At 35.6% G+C, this 12,712-nt stretch overlaps 1 protein-coding gene across 1 annotated transcript; it reads right to left on the reverse strand.

The window, feature by feature from the left end:
- Positions 1-2,715: 2,715 nt before the first annotated feature.
- Positions 2,716-5,628, reverse strand: hoxd12a (homeobox D12a; the record flags this gene model as incomplete). Its single annotated transcript, XM_079254095.1, has 2 exons — positions 2,716-4,697; positions 5,079-5,628. 2 exons carry the CDS (start codon positions 5,626-5,628, stop codon positions 4,459-4,461), a joined length of 789 nt encoding a protein of 262 aa, XP_079110221.1. The 3' UTR covers positions 2,716-4,458.
- Positions 5,629-12,712: the final 7,084 nt, after the last annotated feature.

Raw genomic sequence — 12,712 nt, forward strand, 5'->3', positions numbered from 1 at the left:
TTCCTCTTTGTGACAGAGGAATGGAATTAGCAGCTCAACTGTTTTAAACTTTGTCCATCCAAAGCTCCATGGGCTTGAAAACAAGACTCCATCAGGGAGGGAAAAAAATCGGAAACGTAGGCAGACCTGCAATCCATCTTGATCGATTCTTGAGGTAATTGTGTCATGTGATCCAGCTAAGAAATTACCATACATCAATATCAGTCATTAAAAACTGCCCGGAGAAACTCGTGAGCCCATACAAGAGACTCCATTGGCTCCCTGACTGCAGCGGGAACTCCTCTCCTACCTTCTTGCCCCAAAGCTCGTGGAAAAAATAAATTTGTGAACCGACGTTGGAATATTTAAATGAAAGCTGTACAGCAACATCAGCCATGGGTAATGATTATTGCAGCCACACCCGCTCAATGCGTCAGGAAATGTGTGCACTTTGGAGAAGACGTCGTTCGTCTGTATATCAACAGTTAGAAATTTTACTTGACCCATCCGCACATGATGCCAAAACTTGAAGAGAATGGCAGCAAGGTCAACGTGCCTGCTCATGATGCAATAGAAAACAAGAACGCCATAGTATAATGTGTGATTTATCAAGTCCGTCTAATGCAAATAAATTATAAGCTTCAGTGCGTATAATCACTGTGCACAATGACGGTTGGAGCACAGTTAAACACATAAACTAAGGCCAGAGGGGAGATTGTTTCTATTTACTGTTAGGTATGAGCTTCCTGGTCTGAGCATGATGTAAAATAGCCCAGTTTCTACGAAAAAAAAGCAACAAAAGATCCACAAAATATGGTGTTATAACAGGCTGCGTTATTTTGTGAAACATGTAAGTTAATTCATGCACGACTCTACACTTAGCACAGAAAAATAGAAAGATGTGGCACTTAGTCATTTACCCTAATATCCCCTGTTCACTGCGGGTGGGAAAGGTCAAGTAAAATAGACCGAGCAGAATGATAATAATTAAAACAAACAAACAAACAAGAAAATTTCGGATTTCATATTTTAGGCGTAATTTAGGCATTGCCAAGTCCAAAACAACTGGCTTTGACCGATTGCGGTCGAGGTGATGTTCATCAGGCAATCATCAACAAGCCTCTGCAGCCAAATTATTTTATTGCACTGAGGCAGCCAGGCATACAATGCTTGCCTCCTCTTCGGCGAGAATAAAAGGAGTTAACGCTCTGCACAACTGCAGAATGGAGAGATTATTACGCACGCATCGACGAATATTGTTATTTGACTGTGAGTATTTCCCATGGTTTTATTTGACTCGCAAATAAAAGAAAAATGTTATTTAATTTGAAAAAGAAAATCCAAAGTTTATGCGGCAGCGACACGAGTCTAGACACCAGATCAATATGAAAAACAGAACATGGTTTCTTACACTTTCGTGGAGAAGGTTCCTATTTTAATGCCTGCGTGTTTGAATTTAAAGTTATTAGAGTATAAAGCGGCTTCAAATGTTTAAAGACCAAGTATGTTTAAATGTACTGTTAGTTACTTACACAACTACGTGGAATAATTAAGTTTATTAATTTAGCTTTTAAGAATATGCACAGTGAAAATTTTTCAGAGTTAAATATGAAATAAGAATTTGTAAATGAAATAGGACAAAACACAAGTTTTCTAACTCAAAAGTACCAAAATGTACGAAGGATAACATCTTGATCATCATTATGCTGAGAAATATTTAATCAATAGTAATATGGAGGTAAAAGCGGTGTGTTGTGGGTCCCTCTCTGAGATCCTCTCGGGTGTTTTTTTTTTCTTGTTTTTTTTTTTTTTTTTTTTTTTTTTTTTAACTTTTGTTTGTTATGAAAATATTTTTAGATTTTTATTTCGGAATAATTCTCTGTTCTCATTGGTCATTGTTCAGTGTTCTCACTTTGTGATCAATATCTTATTTAATGTTGTATGAAAAAAGTCTTTATTAGGCTACATTACTTCTGTAAAGTATAAGTAAATACTACATTTACGATTGTAAAATATCATCAAACCATTGTTGTTGCATGTGTATAGGATTTGCACCTCCACAGCGACCCTGACCGGGACTTCAGGCTTTAACTATTTTCTCAGTTATGTTTCCTAAAGAGCCAAATTTATTTTAATAAGACTTGAGCAACCGTAATGCCCACTCAGTTTTGTTGATCGTGTCATTAACTTTACAGAACTTAACTTCACCTGAAACATTTCTTTTTTTTTCTCTTTTAGCACTTATGGTCTATGTGAAGAAAGTATTTCTACGTTCCCACATAGAATTATCTTTGTGCTCAGACTGTGGGAAGTACAGCCAGCTAACTTGACCTTAACTTTGGCACCCCCACACTGTCTGTCTGACAGGTAAAAAATAAGAACAATACTACAAAAAATCAGGTTCAGAGAAAATGGACTGTGTATTTACAGCAATTAAAGATGCGAAAGTTAATGCATTGTGGTATTTATGTTTAAAAAAAACAAACAAAAATGAACAAAGAAAAATACCCTCAGATCATACAATATGGACCCACAACGCATACATGTCACAGATCACAGTTCCTACTGCAATAAGCTTTATTTGTGTTTTGGGTCTTCGTAACAAATCTCTAGCTTTGAAATATTACTTTTTATTTTGAAAACCACAACATGACAAAAATCTTCCAGAAATACAAATAGTGAAGCCATCATGAATAAGACCGGAAGCTATACTGATACATAAACATACGCATGTTCCTGTATTCGTAATTGCCTATAAACTTGGATCGTAACCAAGATAATAATAATAAAAAATTAATAAATGACTCCAAAAAGTGTGCATTCTACTGATATAGCCCATCAGTATGAACTACCCCAGACAATATGATTCGTCTCAGCTACAGAAACTTCCAGCTGTGGATGAGAACTGCTGCTGTGAAACGCACAGCAAGAAGAAATTACGCAGAAAAAAAAAAAATAGTGTTATCACAGAGAAGAGTGTATCAGAAGAAAGTTAACTGAAGGGTTTTATCTCAGAAAGGGGTTATTAAATATGTCTGTATGTAGTAACAATAACCCTTGTTGCATTCAGGCATGCTAAAGTGAGAAATTGTTAATATCAATGAACTCAATGTTTGAATCGTCAGTCTCTTTAACTCACTAAAACCCCCCATAATTCTCCGGGAAAAGCAGCACAAAATTAGTTGAAAATGAATGTGAGATATTTTCTCATAGGCACCACAACAAGTGATCAAATCATTGTGAACTTCAAAAGTATGAATTGCTTATGTTGAAACTGTTCTGACAGCCTGCTTTCCCCCTTAGGACAATCATTTGTTTTGAGAGAATCTTTATTTACAAATACATCAGTCTTTCTTTTCTGTCAACAACACTTTCGCTGGTATTATTTTTATTTTCCATTTATAATATCATGCTTTCTGAAATTATTTAGAAATACTTTGAATTCAAACTTCAATCATTTACATTTTAAAATTGCGTAAGGCGAAAACAAAAGGCTTGTGTAACCATTGCATGAAGAACTGCGTGATGTGGCAATAGCCTACCTTGTGACGACACAAGAGCCATAAAATGCTAAATTAATTAACATAGAAACAATGTAGTTTAAAAGTCATCAGAAAGTTTAGCATTTTTTTTTAGCTGGCTTTAGGAATAAACTGCTTAGAGTTACCAAAGGCGCACAGTAGAGACGTTCACAACATGAGCGATGCAAAATAACTTATTTAGAAAGATTTGTAACAAAATGGTTGAACTCAGACATCTTATTTAATAACAGCACTTAGTAGTAGCATGCAAGAATACAATATTGTTGCAATAATAACTTTATCTATGTATCCATAAACATGAACTTGACAGATAACTTTCCCAGGCAACACGAGCAGCATGAGAAAAATAAAAACAGGCCTCTCACAATTTGGTTTGGATGACAAAGACATGAGCCTAAACAACGACTATCATCCACCATATGGGCTGCAGGGGGGCGCAAAGGATTTGCAGAAATTCATCTGAAGTGAATGTATGTTGAACTTCGGTTCAATTCTCGTTTTAATTCAAAACAAATATTATTTTTCCTGATTGCAGACTCCCTCCCAATTCCAAGACGAGAATTCATATTTAATTCCAAACACATTTTCTTTATACATTTATTTCTTAACCTTAACCAAAGTGCTTTTGGCTAAGCCAAATGGCAGACCGGAGCATAAGAAATCCGTTCACTGGTGTGACAATTGTGCGCTTATGCTGGAGCAGTCCATCCCAGCTGCTTTCCAGCGCCTCCGGTGTTCATAAATGCTGCTCTGTAACAGTCAAAGGGCCTCTCAGCATGATCCAATCTCTCATTTCTTAAGAGATACAGTAATGTGATCGGAAAGAAAAAACATTCTAACAAACAAAATACTTCCGGAAGAGAGATTGGACACATTTTGTGGCACAGGCAGTTCTGTTTTAGATGTGCTAGCTGGTCAGGATCAAGTCCAAAGGTCATCAGAAAGCAGACAAAACCTGTTCGCGCATCATTAGTCGTTTCTTCTTCATCCTCCGGTTCTGAAACCATATTTTCACTTGCTGGTCGCTCAGGTCGAGTCTGTCTGACAATTCTTTGCGTTTCTGTCGGTTAATAAACTCATTCATCAGAAATTCATTCTCAAGTTCAGCTAGCTGTGGTTTTGAGTAAGGCTTCCTCTTCTTTCTTGCTTTCACTTGGGAAGAACACCACGGGGCACCTGGAAGGACAAGAATCAGCAAGGTTTCATTTATTTAATTCAAAAATATATATTACTGACACACACAAAATTATCAGAAAGGACAGTTTATTGCTGGAAATATTAATAACATTTAAAATATTGGGGGTATATAAGAAAAACGCCACAGTTAAGTTGGCAAAAGTAAACAAATACTATTGGGTTTTATTGCAATTAAAACACAACTCCTCGTTTATTGACTCGATGGCATTTGAGATCAGTTCTGTTATACATTATTTAAAAGTCAATATTTAAAGTCAGTCAGAAGCACAGATAAAGTATGTTGCGTTATTATTGATTTACCAACAGCTGTAAACTGTAGATTTGAAATTACAATGACAATTATGTGAAAATATACTTAACCTTGGCTAAAAGTCAGCCTGGAGCTCAGGTTATTTGGTGATGTCTCAGAGAGACTGAGCTTCTGTTTAGAGCCATTCACATTTAGTGGAGCTATTGTAGGATCAAGTTGTGCCGCAGACCCGTGAGACTCGTCTAGATCAGAGTAACCACGGACCCCATGTTCCGAGGCGTAAACTTCTTGTCTACCAGACTCTCCTGTCTTGAGGCTCGTATCTTGGAAGCGTCGAGTAGCAGACTCTTCCAAATGCGTCTTGACGTGGCCGCTGGAGGAGTTTGGATTTATAGACACCGAATTGGTCAGAAACGGCGGACAGTAGCCACCAAAAGCGCGGCTCTGTGTTGGTGGTGCAGCAGGTCCTGCTGCGCACGAACTTGAGGAAGTCCATGGGAGGGTGCACACGTCTCTTCTACTATATGGAATCTGATGCAGGCCGGGTAAGTGGGTTCCATTGCCGCGTAAATTAGAGAAATACAGCGACTCGGGTGGAGAAAAATTCAGAAGAGAACCAACATAGCCGGGATTTAAAGGATTCCGCTCACACATTTCCATGAAGCTTTCCTCACACGCTTCTTGCAAGCCGTTTACCAACTCTGAAGAATAAAGGGAAGGTAATTGTTGATTTGTTAATACGGAGTCACGTGATATGCAAACTATGTTGTCCGCCCCACCCTGCTTCCAATACTGCAAAGCAGAATACTCAATGAGATAATGTTTTGCTATTAGACTCGTGGAGGTGAAATCAACACAAGCAACTTATTATATACCACAACTGTATCAAAAAATTAGAAGTCACTTAAAATATTTGACATGATTTTCTAATGCGCTCTTATAGACTTGGTTTTATTTTTAGACTGCATCTATGACATGAACAAGGTGACTCGGATCCAAAGCCTAAAAACAGGCCCTAAATGTAGCTCAGGAGAGTGAGAAATAGCTGCATTAAGAATGTTATTAAATGCTTTTTATGCATTCAATGTAGTTACATTAACTGCCCATAAAGAGCTTAATGGAAAACTTCCATGTTACCACATGCAAAAGCAACACCACAATGCAAATACCACACTGAAAGATTCAGAGCAGCACAATCGTAATAGGTAGCCTACCATACAGCAATTTCTTTCATTGTGATCAGCCCCTTATCATAACGCAGTCTGGAAACCAATGACAAATGCAGCATACACTGACACAAATCAGCAGGAATTACTAAATCAGATTTAAAGCAGATTTTACTGTCCTAGTCTAACATTTTGACTCAATGAACTCCAACTTGGTTAAAACTATACAGGCAACCTTGACTCCGTTTGAAAATCTACCTCCTTCAGCTTTTATAAAGACTTATAACCTCTTCAAACTGAACTCAGCCTTCAGTGAGTTTCAGATTATATTGTTTGAAGCATCTTTACTGTTTTCCAGAAAGGCAACATTACAATCGTCATGTTTCTTGAAATACTTCCATATGGCACCCCTACTGTACAAATAAAGAATGTTTCCCGACAGTTTCATGTACGCTACTGTGTAGAGACTGTGAAGCTAATGTTTAATAGGCTACTTTAATGCTAATATATCATAACAACATGTCACAATTTGTAAAGACCAGGGGAGATTGTTAAAGGCTGTTTTCGCTGACATTATTTGAAATTACAGACGGGAGAATCACTGGGTTGTTCTGTATCTTGTAGTGTTTTGATTTGAACTCACAAAACAAAGAATAAGATCACTACGTTTTGTAAATCACGTTAACTCTCATAAAAAATGTGCAGACAATAAAGTTATCCTGTGATGGTCTATAGAGATATTGATGCACGTTATACTTGCCGTGGACTCGCGCCAGGATTTAAAGAGGAAAAGGCTTGCTTTAGAAAAAATAAATAAAGTAATAAAGAATGTAAAAATGTTATTTGTTTCACATGTAATCAGTAGTGGCGTGGTATCGTCACTTCTGTTTGTCTACTGATGTTTATTCACACTAGTCAGAAGCAGAATAGTTATATTCATTTTATTTGCTTTTACTTATTTGGATCAGAGATAATACTGTGATAATCAAAATAAAGACTCTTGTAAATATGAGTTCCTGCTTTGTGACAAACTTTTTCTTATCTAAAGAGTCATGATTTGTGAAATTAAGTCAAACTGAAAAGTCTTTTAAATGATTGATCAATTCTTCTCCTTTGTGAGCTTCTTAAAGACTGGAAGGTTTACAGATAAAGATTTAACTAAAAATACCGAAACGTAAATAAATCAAAAACAGAGAAAATGGCAGCCATTTAACAAAAGTTAAAAGTTTGTATTTTCTGGAGTGATATTAAAAGGTTTTATAATTTCTTGTTATTATTCTAAATGCGTTTCATTATGCACAGTTCCTTTTGTTTAATCAGGAACAGGTCCTACAAATGTTCTCTCCAATTCACTGCCATGTTTTTTTTAAAAACTGTGATTGTTAGTTTATCTTTGTAGTAAACATATCCATGTAAATATATGGACTCGATATTTAATCTTTTCTTGTTCAACTTTATCTTAGCTGAAACCGTTTTGACAAAAGCCAAGAGGCTCCCACAATCACAAAATTAGGAAACGGTTTATTGTCATTTATTGCCCTTCGTCCTTCAGGTTTAGGGTGTCAGGAGCCAAATTGAGGCACTGCTGTCTGGTTGATTTCCACGCCCTTTGAAGGAAGCTATTCGCCGTCTTTTGTCCTTGGTAATAAACTTGCTGCTTCCCTGGTTCAAGTTCTCTGAGTTGAGAAATGTGAGAAATGTTACCTTGAATCTTTGAGTGACTGTAGGGTTCTCACCACCATTTAGGTCCAGCGAAGGTGGATTTATTTTAATTGCTTGCTTGAATTTCATCAAGAGGCTTTCAGCAAATGTCATTTGTCATGTGTAAAAATCAACGCTCAAAATATACATTTTTAAAATTGGAAATAATCCAAAACTAAATCTGAACTTGCACCTTTAAATATAGCTTACTTAGCCTATAGAGAAAACAGGTTGTTGTGCGCCAGCAATCAGGGTGAGACATGCTCTTTCATTTCCTATCATATACCTGTTTGGTTAAAATGTTCTAAGTGGATTATTTGAAGTTGTCAAACTCTAAACTTGTTTTCTGGAACTGCAATGAATCTTGGAAATGAAACAAACTCAAGTGATCTAAAAGTAACAAACCAAATAAGATATATATTTTTAAAAAAATCAAACTTGAGCAAGGCGAGGGAAGGAAATGAATCACCGTTTCATTCACACAAGAAAAGCGATCTATTTTTACTGGGTCAAAATTCAGCTCGGATGACCGTGTTCATTAACTTTGCCGATTATGTTTACAGCTCTGGTTTTAATTGAAGACTAGTTGTACTATTACAGTAAAAACAACAACAACAACAACAACAAAAAACAATATTAAAAAAAACTATTACAGTAAAAAAAAACCAAAAAAAAACGATTACAGTAAAAACAAACAAACAAAACTTTAAAACTTTAAAAGCTTGTCACAATGCAGCGTAAGCAATTTAACGATTGCTAAAAAAAGTACCAGAAGAAGAAAGGAAAGTAAAGCTTGACTGAGCGTCCTGCTTACGAAAGCTGAAGAATCTACATCTTCTCACTCATCCCTTAAGTGACACAAAACTCCTGTTTACATGGAGGCTACTCGGTCCTTTGAAATTCACTGGTCGAGGATCGACAAGTTTGGGCGATATTCAGGATCTTTGCTGGTTAGTTTGAACTAACCATTAACTTCACATTAAAGCAACATAGTACTTTATAAAAGAAAATAGGTTCAAAGACAGTTAAAAAAAAAAAAAAAAAGTCCAGAAAAAATATTACAAAGTTGCTCTAAACTGTTTAATATTTTTCTCGAAAACTAAAGAATATCAGCAGCTCTTCATTTGGAAAATATAAAATCAAACGCTTTTAACAGTTTCTGTGTCTGATTTTTATAAGTTAATCTGTGGGTAAAGATGTTTATTTTCACTGAGCATGTTGGACATAAAATGCATGTAATTCCATTATGAATGTCTCCTAAAATAACATATTGAATTTTAAACAAAGCTATAAGAAGAGAATAAAATTACACCTGCTTTAAATCCCATTTCAAATCCGTGTAGATTTGATCATAAGAGGAAAGCCTGGTTTCCAGACATAGTTTGTTATAAGCTGTAATAATTGACCATGTTGTGCGTGTTCACAACAAGTTGCCACTAGATGGCGCTCTCATTTAAGGAAAGAAATGAAGAGGCAAGTCTGGTTGGGTAAATGTTCATGGTATTAAACAGAATCCTGACTTTACAGTGACATGTCTTATGAGACCATATTGAGGCTTTCTAATTTTGCTCTGTCTTAACACCATGAAATAGCCTATCACTAATCGTTACAAATTTGCACAAAATGTGCTGTTTGTATTGATCTTTTTGCTAGATTCTCAAAGTCTTAATTATAGAAATTTACACCTGAACTTTGAACATAAATAGCCTACCATATACAAGGGCATTTATGATACTTTAATGTTATATTAATCAAAATACGATGCAAAATTGTAAAACCTATTAATAAACGTGTTATCATGTTGAACTGGGAATTTAGTCTTTGTTGTTCTTCATTAAAGGGGTAAATCAATAACACATTTTCCAATGTGGGAGTTCAATGAACAATAGTCATGCTTCTCATTACGGAGATTATAATCTTTATTTTCTTTTGTTCTTCTTAATGATTTACATGCCCACTTTAATTTTGATGACAGACTCAGTCATAGATATTGTTTACCAATGCCAAGCTCATGAATCAGGGACTTTGTAATAGTTTTCACTGCTTTATTCTCTCTTGTATGATAATTTTGATTTTAATTTTGTGTGATTTTTTTAATCCTGAGAGAATTTTCCACCACTGCAAGCTTCTGCAACATGTGAGTCATCTTGCCTGCCAGTGCTGATATATTCATAAGCATTTATTATGCTATCTATAAATGACCTCACAAACACCTCTTGCACTTGTGCAGCTTTATATGATCACATTTACACCTCCGAGGTTCATTGTCAGGTCTATGTATCCTCTATTTTATGACACATTTCTAAGTGCCTGTTGCACCTGCCATTATTAAAATAGTGTTGCTATATTTTTGCAGACATAAACGGTCCTTGGTGGAAACATCCTTACTTGGTCAAATTCTGAAATTTAAGGTATCAGTCTCTTTTTTTCACTGTATGAACATAACACAAATCTCACCTGGCATATTTTTCATACACAAGCAAAGCTGTTATAAAGAATTAAATCACAATATTAGATCTTCAACATTAAAATAATAACTGTCCTATAGACTGTCTAGCACATGGTACTTGTTGGTTAAGTCTTCCTCTATCATTATTATAGCTGACATTCTGTGACTGAACTTTCACTTTTTATTTTGCTTCAAGGATTAAGATTATTAAACAGAAATAAGATTCATCTGATGAAATAAAATTGCAGCAAATTAGTCATTAACCCATCCGTCAACACTGAGCTGATATATGCAGCATGCTACACAAAAATACTTAAAAATCTTCACCTTGGTTTGAAATAACAAAAATGTAACTTTCCTGACAGTATCTGTCAGTATAACTGAAGTGCTTTGTGGTGAGGGGCATGGGGCTGCAGTTTAGCAATTCAACACTAGGTGGATTCTAAGTCCACCTAAACTGCTAATGACTCCAAAATGACTGGATTTCCGGGCTCATATTTATGTGTTTTGAAAGGTATTTTTCCAGAGTTTGTAGGGGGATATGAATGTTTGACATGAGTCCATATGGATAAAAAAAAAAAAAGTTTCTTCACACATACAGTGAATATGCTTTAATTTGTCCAAAGAGAGAAAAGTAGAGGTACTTTGTGAGGCTTTATGTCTGGTCCACAACAGTGGCTTATTTGAACCCCAGATAAAAAGTGCAACGAGTTGGTACAGTTATTATTAACATCAATCATGTGAACCAACTCTTAGTTTATTGTCAAACTTTGCGGGCCTAAATAAATTGTAATTTGTAATTCAGGTTCAGTTTAGCCGTTTGGATTTTAGTCTGTAAAATTATGTTCACAAGTATTTCACTGCTCAAAATTATTTATTTGAACTTAATATAAATAAGTGAGTTTTTTTTGTGCTTTAAATCTGTACACCTCTTTTTAAAAGCTAGTTGATAAACCAGTCTATAAAATCAGCGTTTTCTCTTATGTCTGTTATTTGTCTCTTTAAAGTATTATTTCTAACTATTTTCCTTCGATGAATTGGTTGTAGAGAATCATGTGACATTTACATTAATTGATTAATTATGAGGTTTAATAAATTATCCAGTTAATTAAAATGAGGAACAAATATTTATGCACTCAACAGCAAAATCTGGTCTGTTCTTGTGTTGCATTCACATAAACGTGTGTCACTCGAAGGCTCTTTTGTAGCTGTTATTCCTTGAGAAAGATGCTCACAGATTTTGTTGTTTTTTTTCTAAACAATGAATTGTCCAGCATTAACGCAAGCAGAATGATGGCCAGGACACTGTGTTCTCCTGCCAAGAGGAGCTTTATAGATATAAGGATCCCTTCAATTATCTGAATTCTTATTTTATTTATTTGTTTATTTTGAATAAGTGTTTGTATTACAGAGTTTGTGTAGTACTGCTGGACCTGACTGGAGAAGATAAGGATATAGAAAACAGAAAATAAAAGGGAAATGGAAGCAGGTATAGAGCAGGGAGGAGACAGAAAAACACCATGTAGAAAAAGAAAAAAAAAGCCAACCACATATTCTGGACTGTTACATCTGTACCAAAACCTAACATAGGGTAACTCATGGTTCCTCTACAGGAGGACAAAGTAAACAACTGTCAGGAGCACTAGAGATAAACAAGTTAATTATAAACCATGTGGTTCAGATAAAACCAGAAATACACACAAAGAAAACTAACTGCTGCTCGTGAATAAATCTGTAGGACAACACAGTTACTGTTTCAGCATGCAGAACATGCAGCGTGAATGTTCAGAGAAGAACGATCATGTCAATTCCACACAAAGGCCAGAAGCAGCTCACAGATTTTCAAAGCAATGATAAAAGTTTTAATAACTTTAATTTTAGTTTCTTTAATGCCAATTTCAGTGAAGTTAGAAACAACTGAAAACTTCACTACCACGGTGAAATGCCATGTTTATGTACATAAACAATGACCTACTCCTGTCTTCTGCTGTCTACAGCTTTAATCTGTGGCTTTTTAATCATTATTACACAAATAAGTAACCTAAAAATTACACGAAAATTATGTGGATACTGGCATGTTATGCAATAAACTTTGGATGGGGTGTTTCAGCATTACAGATCAAAGTGTGGCTAAACAGAAAAAAAAAAAAACAAGAAAAATCTTTACTTTTGCACTGTCAACACATGTAACTTTCTACAAATGCCATCACACTGCCCTGAATGATTTGAGTGAGCCCTGTCAAAGCTTCCTTTACATCAACCCTACCCAAGAGTTCAATGCATACATGATGTGGTATGAACAGGTCGCATAGCTGATTGAAAACCACATCTACGGATCCACATAGACCTCCTGTAAAGTAGGTGCATAAGGAGTTAAGGGGATACTCCCCATAACGATTAGGTATAGGTGGCAATAAGTTGTGGAAAA

The sequence above is a fragment of the Telmatherina bonti genome, assembly GCF_933228915.1.
Source record: "Telmatherina bonti genome assembly, chromosome: 15".
Lineage (NCBI taxonomy): Eukaryota > Metazoa > Chordata > Actinopteri > Atheriniformes > Telmatherinidae > Telmatherina > Telmatherina bonti.